Here is a 15,886-nt window from a genome sequence, read left to right on the forward strand (position 1 = left end):
TCTGCCCTCGGGGTTTTCCCTGGTCCTTCTCGTCCGGGAGGGGGCGCCCCCTGTCTCCCTGGGCCGCCTGCCCTGACGCCCGCCCGCCCGCCGTGCCCGCAGCGCGCCCTCTACCAGTCCTCCCACGTGGACGAGAACGACGTGCAGACCGTGTCGCACAAGTGCCTGGTGGTGGGCCTGGAGCAGTACGAGCAGATGCTCAAGACCAAGAAGTACCAGGACAGTGAGGGTCTGTACTACCTTGCGGGCACCTATGAGCCCACCACGGGCATGATCTTCTCCACCGACGGCGTGCCTGTGCTCTGCTGAGCGCCCCGAGGGCCAACGGGGGCCCCTCACCATCACTGCCACATCTCGGGGGCCACGTGCGTTGGTTGTGTGCATGCGAGTGTGCCCTTGGACGCCCCGGCGTGCGTGTGTACATGTGTGTGCCTGTATGCATGCACGTGCGTGCACGCATGTGCACACGTCCCCAGCCCCCTTCCCAAAGCCCCCGGGTGCCCCTCCAGACGGGGCTCCTCTCAGCTATCAGGGTATGGCTCTGCTGGGCCCCCTTCCGGGGCCTCCCCTCCAGCACCTTGTAAGCACTCGGCCGGGCTGGGCCCCCAGGACCCAGGCGCCTCCAGGCCGAGGCCGAGGCCCACGGGGGGATTCAGTGGGGAGAGGGTTCCCCAGGAACCAAACTGACACTCGCTCGGGGGTTTCCGCTGCTTGAGGGCCCTCCCCGGGGCTCCTAGTGCCCGACCCCCCCTCAGCACGGAGCCCCACCCCAAGCCTCCCGCCATGAGACGGGGCGGGGTGGCCGGATGCCCACCAGCCTCACCGAGCGGGCCAGGCCTGCTCTGGGCACCGGCCAGGGGCCCGGGCTCTCCCCTCTCAGGATGGCCTGGACTCGGGCACGAGAGCCAGGTGAGGGTGGAGCCCGGCAGCATCGGCCAGGTTCCAGGCAGGGGGGGCGGGGGCCGCTGGCCCTGAGGCCCCAGGGAGGGCCCACCCCTCCCGGTCCGGCCCCGTACACTACACACAACCCGAATGGTGCTGAAGTCCTTGACCCGGCCACGCCCGGCCCCCTCCCGCCCAGGCCTCGGCCAGCCCGGAGGGAGCGGCAGTTCTCATAACCTGTACAGTTTTATTGTACCGAGAGACTCTCCCCGCCCCTGTATCATATGCCTTTAAATGGAGTCAACTTTTTAATTATATATATAAAGATAAATATATATAAATATATATAAATATAAACTTTTTAAAACTGTGAAAAAATAGCTATTGAAATTATAAAAAAAAAAAGCGAACACATTCTGACGTGCAGAATATTATTTTTTATTTCCTATTAGATTGTGAGTGTCTAGCACCCAGCTTCACGGGCCCCCCTCGTCCCGAGCACACCCCCACCCCCCCACCCCGGCCCAGGTGTACTGTATTCGCCCCCAGAACAGAGAAGCAGTTAGGGAGAGCGGAGGCTGAGGAGGGGGGGAGGGGGCCGGCCGGGCGCAGTGGCCCCGCTCCCCCGGCTCAGCCCCGAGAGCACTTACCAGCCCCCGCGCCTTCCAGGGGGACGGGAGGCCTCGTCCAGACAATCTTAAGGGAAGGAAAAGCCAGACTTTGGTTTTGTTTTTTGGGGGAATTACTGTTTTCCTTTTTTTTTTTTTTTTTTAAGTTTCTTTTGGAATTTTGTTTGTTGGCGAATTCTGTGTGATCTTTTTCATAAAAAAAGAAAAGAAAAGAGAAAAAGCTATAATCGGAGAACTGCCGTTGTCTGGAGTGGTTCATTTCAAGGGCTGGGGTAGGGGGTGCGTGGTGCTGGGCAGCGGCTGGGGGGGCCAGGAGCGGGGCGCCTCACCGCTGGGCTGTTTACACCCGGGTTAATGTAAATGAAGGGAAATGAAGAGTTCCTCGGTGGCCCCGGCCACGTCCCCAGGGGCCAACAACCAGAAGTGGCCAGTGGCTACTGTGTTGGGGGGCTGAGATACGGGATGTGTCCCTCGGTGCCGAAAGCATTCTTGACCTGTGCGAGGCTGGAGGGTTTGCACCCCGTCTCCCCTTGAAAACGCAGAGATCGGCACTCCCAGCCATGCCCACATCTGAAGACCACGAGAACAAGGCCGGTGCCAGTGGTCTTGAGCGGTCCTGGGCAGGTGTGGGGACGTAGGGCTGCACCCCTGCTGCCGCCCCCCTCCTGCCCTGAGGTCAGCTCTCAGGCTGACCCCACAGGTACCTGCCCAGAGACCCACCAGGGGAAGGACCCTGGCGGGCCTCCCGTTTCAGAGAAACCGAGTCACGCGACAGCCGGCGGCCACTCCCACCTGCAGGAGCAGTGCACTGGCGCCACCTGGTGGCCCCTGTGGTATCGCCTCAAAGTCTTGGCTCCCATGGCTGCCAGGGCACCCACCTGGGGGCCTGGGGGTGATGCCTGCCCAGTGGGTCCCGGTGGGTGGGTCCCCGAGGCCACAGGCCTGGAACACAGCCCTTCTGATGGCCAGGCCCCCTCCCCAACCCTTCTCCAAGGGTCCCACATCAAGAGTGGACCAACACCCCTGCTTGGGGAAACTAAGGCACGAAACCGTACAGGAAGCTCTTCGTATCACATGAATCAACAGCACAGCCAGGACTCGAAACCCAGAACCCTCAGCCTCAGGTCCTGTCTCCGTCCCTGCGGGCAGGGGGCAAGCTCCCTCCCCTCTTCGTCTTTCTCCCCGTCCAAATGGATGGGATGCAGCCCTTTGCCCTGACCTGAGGGCCAGAGGAGCACCAAGGTGCCTTTCACACCCCCCGCCCCATGCTTCCAGCTCCCACGCCCAGTTCGCCCCCTACCAGGTTCGCGGAGAACCTCCCGCTACTGGACTGGCTCACCCTTGCCCACCCCCTAGGAACTTGAGGCCACTTTACAGATGAAAGACAGGTCCCGGCCATGTGGGCGGCCCCGCCCTGCCAGGACCCCTTCCCCCACCACCAGTGAGCAAGGTGCCGGGGGCAGCCCCAACCCGCACAGACGCTACTTGGAGGCAGCAGCTGGGCAGTTCTCTGCCTTCATCTTTTAATGGCCAGTGCGGTACAGTTAGTGGACAGACCGGGGGGGGGGGGGGCAGGACACAGAGGGGCGGGGTGGTCACGGGTGTGCCATGGGTCTGGCAGGGCACGCTGTCCTCCCCCTGGAAGAGCCTGTCTTTGGCAAGATGCTGCAGAATCCCCTCAGTTCGAGGGTCCCGGCTGGGGAGGGACCCCGCACCTCTCCCTCCTCGCAGGGACTCACGTCCCTCCTTGGGCCTCACTGGATGAGGATCAAGGTCTCAGTCAAGCAGTGACTTCAGCCAGGGTGTGCCCCTTGTGGTATCACAGACGGAGGAGCCAGAGACGTGGACAGGGGTCCCCGGGCAGGTGCAGACCCCCAGGCCTGTGGTGTCAGGTGGGTGCCCAGGTACTTGGCGGGGTCTCGGTGTGGGGTGGGGGCTCCCAGGCCGGCGCCGAAGCTATGGTCGTAGACCATGGTCTGAGGCCATTCAGACCCCGGGCTACTGTTCCTTCATGGCATTTTGTTTGGGAGAATCGGGGTTTAGGAGCCGGGGGCGGGGAGAGGCTCCCTCCTTGAGGACCTCTTATGTCCGTGAAGAGGGCTCCGTGGTGGAGGAGCGCTCCCTGGAGGAGGAGGACTGGGGTCGGGGGCCACGGGTAGGGGTGGTCCGCTCTCCTGGCCGGGGAGGGCTGTGACCCCGGGGGCCACCGCACACAGGGGGTGAAGGGCAGGTGCGGGACAGAACGGGGAGCACAGTGCTGGGCGGCCCCAGGTGGCCGACGGCTCAGCAGAACCCTGGGGCCAGAGTGACGGGGGGCGTGACTGGCACGGGGAGGCAGCCGGGGCCCCGCAGGCACTGCAGGCAGGGGCGGGGGGCGGGGCCTCGGGCCTCAGGCAGCGGGGGGGGGGGTGCCGGGCCTGGTTCAGAGGCCGGTGGGGAAGGAGGAGTTGGTGGACGTGTGGAAACAGCTGCTGGGGGCGTCCCGGGTGAGGCTGTAGGTGCAGTAGGCCACGGCGGAGCCCAGCGTCAGCCCCGTCATGTAGGACACGGTCATGGTGTTCCCTGCGGGCGACACTGGACCTGAGGCAGTGGGCAGGGCAGGGCAGCGCGGCAGGGGGCGCTCAGAGGATCACCCCGGTGGCCTTGACACCGGGCCGGAGTCCCAGCCGTGGCTCCTTGGGCACGGAGCAGTGACCACGGCCAGCCCCCGGGGAGGCGGCCATCTAGGGACCGTCACGCCCGGGGTGAACTCATGGGGTGCCCCAGGCCTTGCCTGCTTCCCTGTCTCCTGCCCCCCATCTCCACGTGCTTCCTTGTCATGGACAATCCGGGACGTCTAAGGGCTTCTCGTGTGCCCAGGACACACTCCAGCGCCCCATCCCCCAACCCCCCCCATCTCAGTGCACGGTGATTTTGGGACAGCCCTAACCCGGGGACTCCTTCTTGGCCCTCGATCCCTGTCTCACACCTGGTCTCTCAATCCACCCGCCGGCCCTGTGGGCTCTACCATCAAACAAACATTCGGGTCCTGCCCCTGCTCGGGCCTCCCACCCCTACCCTGGAACCCCCCCGCCCCCCACCGCGGGCTCTGCCCTGGGCTTTCATGAGGGCTATTCCCTTGCATTGCCCTGTGGCTGGCTCCCTCACCACTTCCTCTAGGTCTCTGCTCAGAAGTCACCTCCTCAGGGAGGCCTTCCCAGACTGTCCCGTTTACATTTCAAACTCCCCATCTCAACGACCCCATCCCATTTGTCTGCTTGGTTTTTCTCTGTCATACTTACCACCACTCAGCGCGTTACACGACCCCACAAGCGCAGGGATCATGGCCCCATGTCCCTGGTGCCTAGAACAGGGCCTGGCACGCAGTTGGGGCTCACCAAGCAGTTGTGGGATGCATGAAGGAATAAGGGACTGATGAATGTCCCGCCCCTATGAGCTCCCTGAGGCTGACCTGACTCTGCAACCCAGACGCACCTGTTGGCTACGTGGCCGCGGTTTTTGTGGGCCTCGACTTCCCTGCCGGGCAGCAGGGTGCTGGGCCTTACCTGCCAGCTCACGTTGCTTGGGGCTCACTTTGCCCGCCGCCAGGATCATGGGCACGCTGCCAAAGTAGCCGTTGCTGATGCCCATGAGCAGAGAGAAGACGCAGGGCCAGGCCGGGTGGCGCAGGGCGGGCGTGCCGCTGGGGTAGACGCACAAGATGAAGAGGGGAATGAAGACCACGCGCAGGCAGGAGCAGGCCAGCAGGTGGGTGCCCCGCCAGTCCACGGGCAGAGCCGCCAGGATCTGGGGGGAGCCGGGCACGTTGGCTCCCCGTCTCTCCCGAGCCCACCGCCCCTCCAGTCTCTACTGCAGCCCCCTGTCCCCAGACGCTCCCAGCTCCGGGTATGTCCCTGTCCTTTGTCGACCTTGACCAGTAAATCCACCAAATCCCTGTGACAGCAACACACGGTCCTTTGCTGCGTGCCTGGCGTCCATCTAAACACGGCATGGGACCCCCCTCCCCCGCTCAATCCTCACCGCACCCTCCCGGGATGGGCTCCTGACCCTGCTTGAGAAATGAGGCCCTCGGAGCCGCGAGGGTCAGGTCCACCTGCCACAGTTCTGGAAGCCAGAAGTAGCAGGACTAAGGTAGGAGTCGGGCCCACTAATTAAGCCTTGCTCCCTCGTGAACCAGACTTCTCAGACGGCTCTGCTGTGTGACCTCGGGCAAAGAGCTTTCCCTCTCTGAGCCTCCCATTCTCCGTTCATCTGAAGAAGGCCCATGTCAGGCCTGCCCCAGAGACGGCAGCCTTGATCTTACTCCAGCCGGGACCCCCTAACCCTGCGCTCGTAGCTCAGGGCCCTCTGCCCACGTTCTTCTGGCCCATTTGAGGTGCCTGCTCCCTGGGAGTACTTCTTGTGCTGTCTGTGGAGACCTGCCCCAGGGACCCGTTAGCTACGGAGCAGACACAAGGAGGGTGCTGGCGCCGGCCCTGTGGGAACGGCCGACAGTTGGGACTGCCCTGCCCTGCGGGGTCGCTGGGGCCGCCCGCGGGGGTGTGGGGGACACACGTGGTCTGCGATGGCGCCGTGGCTCGGCTGCCCCCCCTCCCCACTTGGTGTCCTCAGCTCAGGGCCTGCCCCTCCCCAAGCCCCTCCCCAGGGCTCCTGAAGGGCCCCCCCCGCCCCCGCGGTGCCCTCTCTTCCCCCAGGGGCCGGGGAGGGGCTGCAGGCCTGCCTTGCCCACGAAGTCGGAGAGGTTGAACACGGCCATGATGAGGATGGGCAGCCACTCGCCCAGGACGCAGTGGCGGACCTCGGACTCGAGACCCGGGAACAGGCACAGCGTGATGAAGTAGGTCACGGCGATGGAGAGCATGTCGGCCCAGATGGCGCGGGCCACAGCATAGCGGTGCAGCAGCAGGGCTGTGGGCGGAGGGCCAGGGGTCAGGGGTCAGCGCCTGCGTGGGCCCCCTGGGGCAGGGGCGCCACCGGCAATGCCCAGAGGACCACCCTGCCTGCTGCATCCCCCACTCCCACCTCTGAAGGAGGGCCAGCTCCGCGTCACTCTAGGCTGAGGCACGTCAAAGCGCGTGTAGGCGCCCCCGCCGCCGCTGGTCACCTCGTGGGCTGGGCTGTCCTTCGGGGACCCGCCGTTGGCCAGGCCTGGGCCTTGGTGCTCCTGGAGGGAGGACGGGGCCGGTCGGGTGTGGGTGGGGAGGGGCCCTCCAGGCTCCCGGCCCGCCCTCCTATCCCCCCGCGGCCCCTCAAACACAGCTCCCTCCAGCCCCGGAGCCTTTGCGCTTGCTTTTCCCTGGACCCCAATGCCCTTCCTGTGGACCTTCACATCTCCCGTCCACAGGGGTCAGGTTTCCACCCAGAGGCCGCTTCTCGGGGAACCTCCCTGACCACTGAGGAGCCCCGTCCCCACTGCGGGCCTTGTCCCAGCACTGTGACACGGCATGTCACTGGGCGGCCCCTCTCTGCGCCTCAGGCTCACGGCAGGGTTTCCCCAGCAGAGCCCGGGAGACTCTCTGGGTCCTGTCTGCGAGGACTTCGCTGCTGAGGACACCAAGGGGCGCAGGGGGTTCCTCCCGCCCGGCCCCCCGGGGTCATCCCTCAGGCTCCAGGGGCCGCCCCACCCGCCACGCTGTCCCTCCAGGGCTGTGCAGCCCTGCTGCCACCAGAGGGCGCCCCGCCCCCAGGATGGCTCTGGCCGGCCTGCAGGGCCTCAAGCCACACACGCGGAGGGAAGAGCCTGGGTCCACAGATGAGAGGGGGGGGCCCGCAGGAAGGAGTCCCAGACCACGGCGTGACGGAGGCCATGGCCGGAGGAGCCTGGCCGGGACCTGGCAGTGGCAGCGCGCGGCAGACTCACAAAGTGGATGTCCCCCGCGGCGACGTCGTGGTGCACGCGGTAGCCGGCTCTGCAGCCCGGACGGCTGTCGCGGGGCCGCGCGGTGTGGGAGAGCACGAAACGGCTGCGCCGCACCAGCAGGTGCAGCAGGAAGCAGAGCAGCTCCAGGCCCGCGGACACCAGGAAGAAGATGAGCGTGCTGGCCCGCTCGTCCGGCAGCAGCAGCTTGGTGAGGATGCGGCTCAGGGACACCATCACGCCCGCCGTGCCTGGAGTGGGTCGGGTGCCGTGCTGGGCCTGGGCCCCAGCCCCCACTCAGCGCCCCCAGCCCTTCCCCGCCCCGGTCCCGCCCCTGCCCCGCCCGCGGCCCGGCCTGCCCCCCCCCCAGCCCCGCACCTGCCCCGACCCAGGCCTGGTCTGCCCCCAGCCCCGCACCTGCCCCAGCCCAAGCCCGAACCCCATACAGGCAGGGAGCTGTTCACAGAATGTGCCTGCTCAGAATGTGCCTTTCCCAGGCACTGCTGTCTGCTCATACACACACCCGCGGAGCATTTATACAGCACCTGCTGTGTGCCTCGCGCCATCCCGCCCTGGGGACACAGTGGGAACAGAGAGAACACAGGCCCTGCCTTCCCACAGCTCGGTGGGGGAACTGCAAACAAGTCACAGAAAAATGCCAAAAATGCGCAGGATGGGGGGACAGGCAGGGGCTCGGGAGGAGCAGCTTGTCCAGGAGCCGGGAGCTGACAGGAGGTGTGGGTGTGGTCTCGAGATCACGAGGGAGGGCGGTGGGGTCATGTCAGACAGGATGTGGGTGTGGGGTGTGACCATGAGCCCCTGGGCAGCGACTGGCAGAGGCGGGCCATGGCCACTGTGGGTGTGGGGCTCCTGGCTGCCTAAGCCACCCCAAATCGGCACCACTCAGCTGCCTCCCTCACCTCCTGACGAAACACACAGAAGCCAACCACCTGGCCCCGGGCCTTCCTGGGACCAAACCCCACAGACCTAAGGCTTGGAGCCCTGGGGACATCTGGCCACCTCCCCACATGGTAGAGGAGCAGAATATCCTGAAGAAAAGCCCTGGGCCCAGCTTCCTGCCTGGACCACACTGTGGACCCCGGCCCATCCAGGCACGGAAGGAAGACTGAGAACATCTGGAGGAAGGTGCTTCAAAGGGGACCTGATATGTGGGCGGGTGCAGCAGGGCCAGAGGGGAGCTGGCTACCTGGACCTGGGCTGGAGTGCAGGGATCAGCCTGGAGAGCAAGTCGCAGGGTGCTGGGTAAGTTTCAGGTTTGGGGGTGCCATTCCCTGAGCAGGGGCAGGTGGACAGAACAGGTGGGTTTGGGAAAGTGAGTCTAAGAAGCCAAGTGGGGGTGCAGGGCAGAGGTTAGCGCGTGGGTCTGGGGCTCTGAGCACAGGCTCACGCCCACGCGCACACACACATGCAGACTCACAAAGTGCATAGCCGCACGAGCACTCCAAGTCGCTCTAGACCCCCGCTTCTCATATCACAAAGGTCTGCACCCTTGTACAAATGTGCACACATCACAGCTGTTCCCTTCCCGCCTGGAGTCCCTGCCCCCCACCTGCCAGGTGGGGGGACACGGCGGTCACCGTCCCCAGCCCAGTGCGTGACCCCTCGCTGGGGGTTCCTCCTGGGGGGCTGCAGATACTCACTCTCCCCGGTCATCACACCCTGGGTGTATCTCTTGGGCAGCATCCCCGTGTACCCATAGAAGCTGGATTGCTGCACTTGGGGGGAGAGACAGAGGAGTAACCGTGAGATGCCACCATTACCTGGCGGAGGGATTGGGTCCACCCACCCTGCCCACCAAACAGCATGTGCCAGGGGCCAGGCTCTGTGACTAGTTCTGGCCAATGAAATAGGAGCAGAAACAACATGCATACTTCTGGCCGAGGTGGAGAGAAGCCCCTGTGGACTTCTGGGGTTTCCCAGCGGCAGTGACCGAAAGGGTCCCGTGTGACAGACGGGGACCGCTGCGGCCTGGCTCCCAGTGACAGTGTGGAGCATCTCCTCCGGCCTTGTGTTGGACACGCATCGAGAGCCAGAAATAGTGGCTTCAGTTCTATGAAGCCACTGAGATTTCCGGGCCCCTGGTTACCAGAGCCTCCCTGCTCTCATCCTAACCAACATGGGCAGAAATTCAGCAGGATCCAGGGCGGGGGAAAGATGCCCGGGCTCAGACCCTGCAGGTTAGCGAATCTATGGCCTGCACGGACACCCCGGGGCAGTCACACTAGGAAAACTAGGGTCTCCAGCTCCTTCCTGGCATTTGCTTTTTAACAAAATAGAACAGAACAAAACAGACCTGAGGACACTATTTCCCAGAGCCCTGATTTCACGGATCAACACACACGTTCACGCAAATGCGTTCACTGGCTCATGGCGTGCCATGTTTTTCTTTCCGCTCAAAAAGAGTGTGAAAAAGTACAAAGCAACTGGCCTGGTCCTTTCCAAACGTCGCTGCCACGGAAGAGGAAAGCTGAGGACCACGCGGGACTAAAGGGGATTAAAGATGTGACATCGGACGCAGGGCGTGATCCAGGATCGGATCCTGGGTCAGGAACAGAACGCTATAAAGGACGTTATTGAGGCGACTGGTGAAGTGTGGACACGGGTCACAGAGAACAGCGCTGTGGCGGTGTTACACTTCCTGACTTGGGCAGCCGTATCACGGCGATAGAAGAAACGTCCTGCCTTCTAGAAAATACACCCTCGAACCCAAATGGTTTAAGGTGAAAACACAGACTATTTTATATTTACACGTATTCAGGGCCAAAACGTACACATATCTCTACGGGGGACAGAGAGAAAGCCTATGTGACAAAATGTCAGCCATCGGCGAGCCGACGTGAAGGGTCTATGGGAGTTCCTTGCGCTAGTCCTGTAAGCTTTCCACAGGTTGGAAATAGTTTCAAAATAAAAAGTTAAAAAGATAACTTAGAAAGCCACGGCCCAAGAGAAACACGGTGGCATGGGCAGGATGGTTCCTGAAGCGCAGTTTATGCCTGGGACAACCACGGCGCTCCTCAACGCCCACACGGCATGCAGTGGGTGTGCGGACGTGTGCACAGTGTGTGCTCAGTGTGCACGGGCCCTGTGGACGTGCGGTGTGTGCGTGCGGGTGGTGTGCAAGTGCGGTGCGGTGCGCGGGCACGTTTTTGCGTAGGATGTGCCAGTGGACGCAGGAGGCCCTGGGGTTGTGCACTCACGGTGTGCGAGCGTGCGTGGGGGGCGCGCAGGTGGCTACGGCCTGGCACCGAGCCCTCGTCACCCTGTGTGGGGCACCCCCAGCAGGCGGCGGGACTGCGGTGGGACAGCCCGCCCTGGGTACTCACTCAGAGGCTCGGCGCCACCCCCCCCAGCCCCGCCCGCACTCCGGCTCAGGTTCCTACCTGTGCAGCCTAAGGCCACAGTGCCTACAGCGGCCAGGTTGATGGCGTAAGCCTGGTCACGAGAGAAGAGCTGTAGCCAGACGTCACAGATGCTGATAAAGAGCAGAGGGCCCAAGGCCAAGAGGTAGCCTGGGGGGGGGGCGGGGCAGAGAGGTGGGCAGTGAGCAGTGGGCCGGGGGCTCCCCTCATCCCACCCTTCCTGTAGAGCCCGGTCAGAGGTGCCCTCTCTGTTTGCCTTTCTTCTTAATACTGGGAGGGCCGGGGACACGTTGGAAGTGCCTGGAAGGCTTCCTGGAGGAGGCACCATTTGAGCTGGGCCTTGAAACTGGATGTTGTCATGAAGAGGAAAGGGACAGGGAGCAGACGGGGCCCCAATGTGGGGGTGCACAAAAGCCTTGACCCTATTTTCGCACACGGAACCCTGTAACGTTCCTAGGAGGTGTGCCCATCCTACACATGGGGAGAATGAGGCGCCGGGAGGCTGGGGAGGGGAGTGGCAGGCCAGGTGTGCGGGCAGCATACCCGCGGTGATCCTCGTGTGCAGGCTCAGTCTCTCCACCAGCGCGTTGTTCAGGAGCACAGCCACCAGCGCCACCAGGATGTAGGTGAGGCTCATGTCGAACACGATGGAGGTCCCTGCGGGGGGGCCGGCAGCAGGCGCTCAGGGTGGGCCCCTTCTCCGCACCCACCCCCGCCAGGTGCTGCTTCCTCGCCCCGCCCCAAAGCGGCTGACCCTCGGCGACCGGCAGCTGAGCGAGGCTGCGGATAACAGGGGCTCCCCGAGCGGAGTTTCGGGAGGGTGGCGGCCAGCCTGTGGCGGTGGCACGGCCGCGGGGGACACACCTGGGTACTTGTGGTGCAGATAGTCCACGTCGGTGATGAAGCTGTTGTACGGGAGCAGGAAGCCCACGCCGGCCAGCAGCATCGCAAAGTAGATGGCGTGGTAGCGGTCATCGGGCACCGGCTCCTCGACCGCTGAGCCCAGAGGCAGCAGGTGAGAAAGGGACAGACCCCTCGAAGCCACGGCCACTGTGCCAGGACCAGAGTCTAGCGTAGCACTGCCATCCCCATAACCACCACGGTCACTGCCACCCTATCCACCGGCATCGCGGCCACGACCCCCCTTCACGGCCAGAGCTGTCATGGCCACCACCCACGGCCATCGCCATCACGGCCAGAGGGCAGCTGGCTTCACGGAACCGCGGAAGGGCCGTTGGAAGACTCAGCCGAGGCGAAACGCCGGGGAGGCTGCCCATGAGCTCCCCCTGTCAGCACTCCTGTGGCCAGGGAGCGTGCACGTGGACGTGGGACCAGCCCCTACGACCTTCAGAGACCCGCCAGCAACGCGGCTGCTGGCCCAAAAGGGAGGGTCCAGGTTCCCAAGGGAGAAATGCTTCTACCCGGACACACGACCGTCCCATTGACCGGGAAGCAAGACGGCCACTGGCCACGTTGGGCTCCTCCTGAATCAACAGGCCGAGAAGAGCGTGGCCATCCTGGCTGGGGCGGTTCTCCTGACTACCAGGGGCATGGCAGGATGGGACAGAACAGGACTATGCCTGCAATGCAAGAGGCTCCTCACGGCATCTCCTACGACTTCCACTCCCTGGGGCTGAAGTCAACGGAAAACGGAAACGGTCCGATTTTAACCTTTAGAAATGAAGGTTTGGGTCACTCCACCGGGCAAAGCAGCATGACCAGCTGAGTAGCTGAGGGCAAAAGGCGAGGACTGGGCAGCGGAGAAAGGTAGTTATAAACACCAGCCACGGCCAGGTGACCCCTTCAGACCCGAGGAAGGCCCGGTTTTGTGGGTATTTATCCTTTACCTCGATAGGAATATGTTTGTGTATGTGTATTAACACAAAGCTTGGGTTTTGTCCACTTTATCACCTCACCGTCTGACAGAGGATGCGTCTGTGTTAAATCTCAGGGTTTAAATCATGGGCTCTCGGAGGACAGGTGTGACCGAGGTACGCCAGGCTTTGCATCTTCCGGGGAAGGCATCAGCGTGTTTTTGGTTGTACTGCGGTTAGCTGTGTTGTGCCAGGCAGCGGCATGACTCTGTCAGTGTCTTTATTTGGAGATTAAGTGTGGTTATGGAGCTGTGTTTGGGAGCCAAGCCGGGCGAGGGGTGGACTGTGATGGGTCAGTTTTACGGGTCCACTTGGCAGGCTGAACTAACCCGTTGTTGTTCAATCAGACACTGACTGAGCTGCTGCTGGGAAGGAATTTTGTGGATTAAAGTTCCTCCTCGGTGGCCTCTAAGTTAATCAAAGGAAATTGCCCTGGGTGGGCCTGACCTAATCAGGCAAGACATTTAGGTCTTCCCAGAGCTGAGACCCGAAACAGCGCAGGACTTCAGACTTCCTTATGGACTTCAGACCACCTTAGCCAGGCTCCGCTGTAGTTGCTTATGTTCTGAAATAAATCCATATGCGTGTATATATATATATCTACACCTGCATCATATCAACAACACTGTCTACCATCTGTCTATGTTATCTTCTACTGGGCTCTGTTTCTTGGCTGAACCCTGAGTGACCCAGCCACCATCACCAAGGCCACTATAGTTAAAACCACTTCTACCATCCACTTCTATGGCCACGGCTGCCAGGGCCACATGCTATCTCGTGCCACGCCTGGCCAGGGGATGCCTGGCACCTTGGGGATGGGCCCAGAGCTGGCTCTGCCTAGGCATGGGGGAGCAACCCACTGCAGGGCTTGGCCAGCAGGACTTCTGCTTCCCACGTGCAGAGACAGGGGGCGGAACCAGAGAATAAGCCTCCCTACTTCTGAGCCTGGAGCGGTGCTAGCATAAACCACAGCCACCCCAAAATGAGCTATCACAGGGGGCCTCCTGAGCGCAGGGATAGCGCTAAGCCATGTTTTGGGGCTTTCGCTGCAGCCACATTGAGTGTGGCTCCTGGACCGTTCCCTTTTCACAGAGGACATAACCAAAGCCCAGACAATGGTAACTTGCCCAAGGTCCCCAGGCTGGCAGAGGGATGGGGCTGAACCCAAACCTGTCCAGCGTCAGCCGCGCACGCAGCCCTCTACCCAGCAAGTCTGGCCGCAGAGGCAACTGGCCATTTCCTCGAGGTGAGGGGACCGAGGCTTAGAGAGGTTTAGGCCCTTGTCCAAGGTCACACAGCCAGGACAAAAATCAAATCTTCGCATCTCACATCGGTCCTCCCTTCAGGGACTTGCCCATCTCCACTGAAGGGAGGCCAGCGAAGGTGACCAAAGCGACAACAGGTCACCTCCAGACGGAAGCTCTGCGGGGCAGCGCATGATTCCCCGTGCGCCCTCCCACCTGCCCGGTGGACCAGATGAGGCGCCGTGACCCGCCCCGGACACATGGCATCAGCGTGAGGTCCCTGAGACAGCGGCTCGATCGTCCCCACGGCAGATCCCTCCTGACGGACGCAGCGCCCCGCACTCGGGGACCACCCAAGGCTCCCCGAGGGTTCCCACGGCCCATCCCTGCTTGGTGCCGGACACGCACCTGGGTCCTGCCCCCACCCCCGACTCACCAGAGTCCGTGAAACCCGGGACGCCCCCGGCCACGCTGCCCTGGCCCTGAGCCGTCCCCACCGCCTCCTCCTCGAGCCGGCAGCCGTCGAAGCTGAAGCTCATCACCACGCTGCTGTCCGGCGTGCCCGCCGCGCTGGGCTCCTTGAGGCGCTGGCTGCCCACGGAGCCCATGGTAGCCCGTGCTGCGGAGAGAGGAGAGGGGGCGGGCTGAGGGAGCGCGGGGCGGGGGGGGGGGGGGCTGGCCACCGCCACGGCCCCGGGGGCTTTGCAACTGACTTTATGGGACGGTGTGTGCGCTCGCGCTGTGCTCAGGGTCCCACGCACCATTTCCCTCTGGGAGGAGGCGCCTGGACTCGCTCACTTTACTGCTGTGGAGGCCACGCAAGCCTAGAGGGTGCCACCCCCCATCCCCCGTCTCACTGACAGTAAGGGGGGCCGTCCCAACCCAGACCCAGGCCCGTGGGACACTCTGAAGCACTGCGGCCCTCCATTCTGGGGCCCACCACCTGCCGGGCCAGGAAGTCCTTCCTTTGGTCTTGCCTCAGTTTCTCTTGCTTCAATTCAAACCTACTACCTTTACCTTTAAAAGAAAGGAAGAAGCTAATTTATCCGTGATGGAGAGACACCCCCCCTGTGGGGTGGGGATGGGGGAGTCTTGTTTTTTTCCCTGAAAGGGTTATCCATTTTTCTTTTTTCTTTCCTTTTTTTTTTTAAGATTCTATTTTTTTAAAAAGTAATCTGTACGCCCAGCGGGGGGGCTCGAGCTCACAACCCTGAGATCGCACGTTCCAGCAACTGAGCCAGTCAGGCGCCCCATCAATTTGTTTTTCTAATGATTTTTATTCATTTATCTCATTGCAGCTCCTCGAGGAGAATCTGAGACACAGGCAGGACACTAGAGCATCGGGCACTGAGCATGGCACCTAGATCCACCCATCATGAGCTTATGCGGGAGCCCACGGAAGAGGCCAGGAGAAGGCCCACTTCCCGAGGGATCTCATGTGCCCAGGACTACTCCAGTCGTCTCTGTGGCCGGCCTGTCACCACCCCTCCACCTCTGCCTGCTCATGCTTTGTCTCATTTCCTCCCGCTCTCCTGCCTCAGTTTACCCGCTCCCAGCCTCCAGACCTGATGCGCTGTTACCGAGCACCTCCTGCTGGCCCCGTGTATCCACCTTTCCTACTCTGCACAGAGTTTTTACTGGAGCATTGGAGCCCGGAGCCGTCCTGCTTCGAGGCCGCCCCGGTCCCCTCCCACAAGCATGGAGAACAGGGTCGGGGGTTCTCTGTCTGGGGGCTGGGAAGCTGGCGTAACCCCCCTGCAGGCTCAGTGCCTTTCCTGAGTGTCCCCCAGCCTGGGCCTCCTGCCACATCTGGAGCTGGGGGTCCCAAGTGGGATTTAGGACAGAACTGGTTTCAATGACCGTGGCCTTGGGCAGGATCCCACAGAGGAGGCTCAGAGACCCCGGGCCCCGCCCTCCCGGCCTCCCTGGGGGCAGATAGGAAGGCTGGGGAAGGAGCCTGCTGCAGAGCAGGGGTCTACAACAATGGAACGCTCCTCTCTGCAATCCACTCCAGCCCAGG

General features: G+C 62.7%; 2 protein-coding genes across 7 annotated transcripts in view; one reads left to right on the plus strand and one right to left on the minus strand.

The window, feature by feature from the left end:
* The window catches only part of TNRC18 (trinucleotide repeat containing 18), an 84,954-nt gene extending 83,208 nt beyond the window's left edge, over positions 1–1,746 (plus strand). For all 6 annotated transcript variants that reach the window (XM_088016747.1, XM_028088549.2, XM_088016746.1 and 3 more), the window contains one exon: positions 103–1,746. In XM_088016747.1, the coding sequence (XP_087872873.1) occupies positions 103–309 (207 nt within the window). In that variant the 3' untranslated portion in view covers positions 310–1,746. The remainder of the gene's footprint in view (positions 1–102) is intronic.
* Positions 1,747–3,933: 2,187 nt separating this feature from the next.
* Positions 3,934–14,474, minus strand: SLC29A4 (solute carrier family 29 member 4). The gene is made up of 10 exons (XM_028088547.1): positions 14,303–14,474; positions 11,613–11,744; positions 11,292–11,405; positions 10,770–10,898; positions 9,030–9,104; positions 7,372–7,619; positions 6,534–6,675; positions 6,232–6,419; positions 5,057–5,297; positions 3,934–4,073 (listed from the first exon to the last, which is right to left on the minus strand). The coding sequence occupies exons 1-10, from the start codon at positions 14,472–14,474 to the stop codon at positions 3,934–3,936; spliced, it is 1,581 nt and encodes a 526-aa protein (XP_027944348.1).
* Positions 14,475–15,886: the final 1,412 nt, after the last annotated feature.

The sequence above is a fragment of the Eumetopias jubatus genome, unplaced genomic scaffold (genome assembly GCF_037043125.1).
Source record: "Eumetopias jubatus isolate StellerSeaLion01/CBP00866 unplaced genomic scaffold, mEumJub1_p1.0 scaffold_12, whole genome shotgun sequence".
NCBI lineage: Eukaryota > Metazoa > Chordata > Mammalia > Carnivora > Otariidae > Eumetopias > Eumetopias jubatus.

Coding starts and splice junctions, on each gene's coding strand:
- SLC29A4 (XM_028088547.1), bottom strand. CDS start 14,474: ATGGGCTCCGTGGGCAGCCAGCGCCTCAAGGAGCCCAGCGCGGCGGGC. Junction 11,406..11,612: donor TCTGCACCACAAGTACCCAG/GTGTGTCCCCCG, acceptor GCCCCCCCGCAG/GGACCTCCATCGTGTTCGAC. Junction 7,620..9,029: donor GGGTGTGATGACCGGGGAGA/GTGAGTATCTGC, acceptor GACCCACTCCAG/GCACGGCGGGCGTGATGGTG.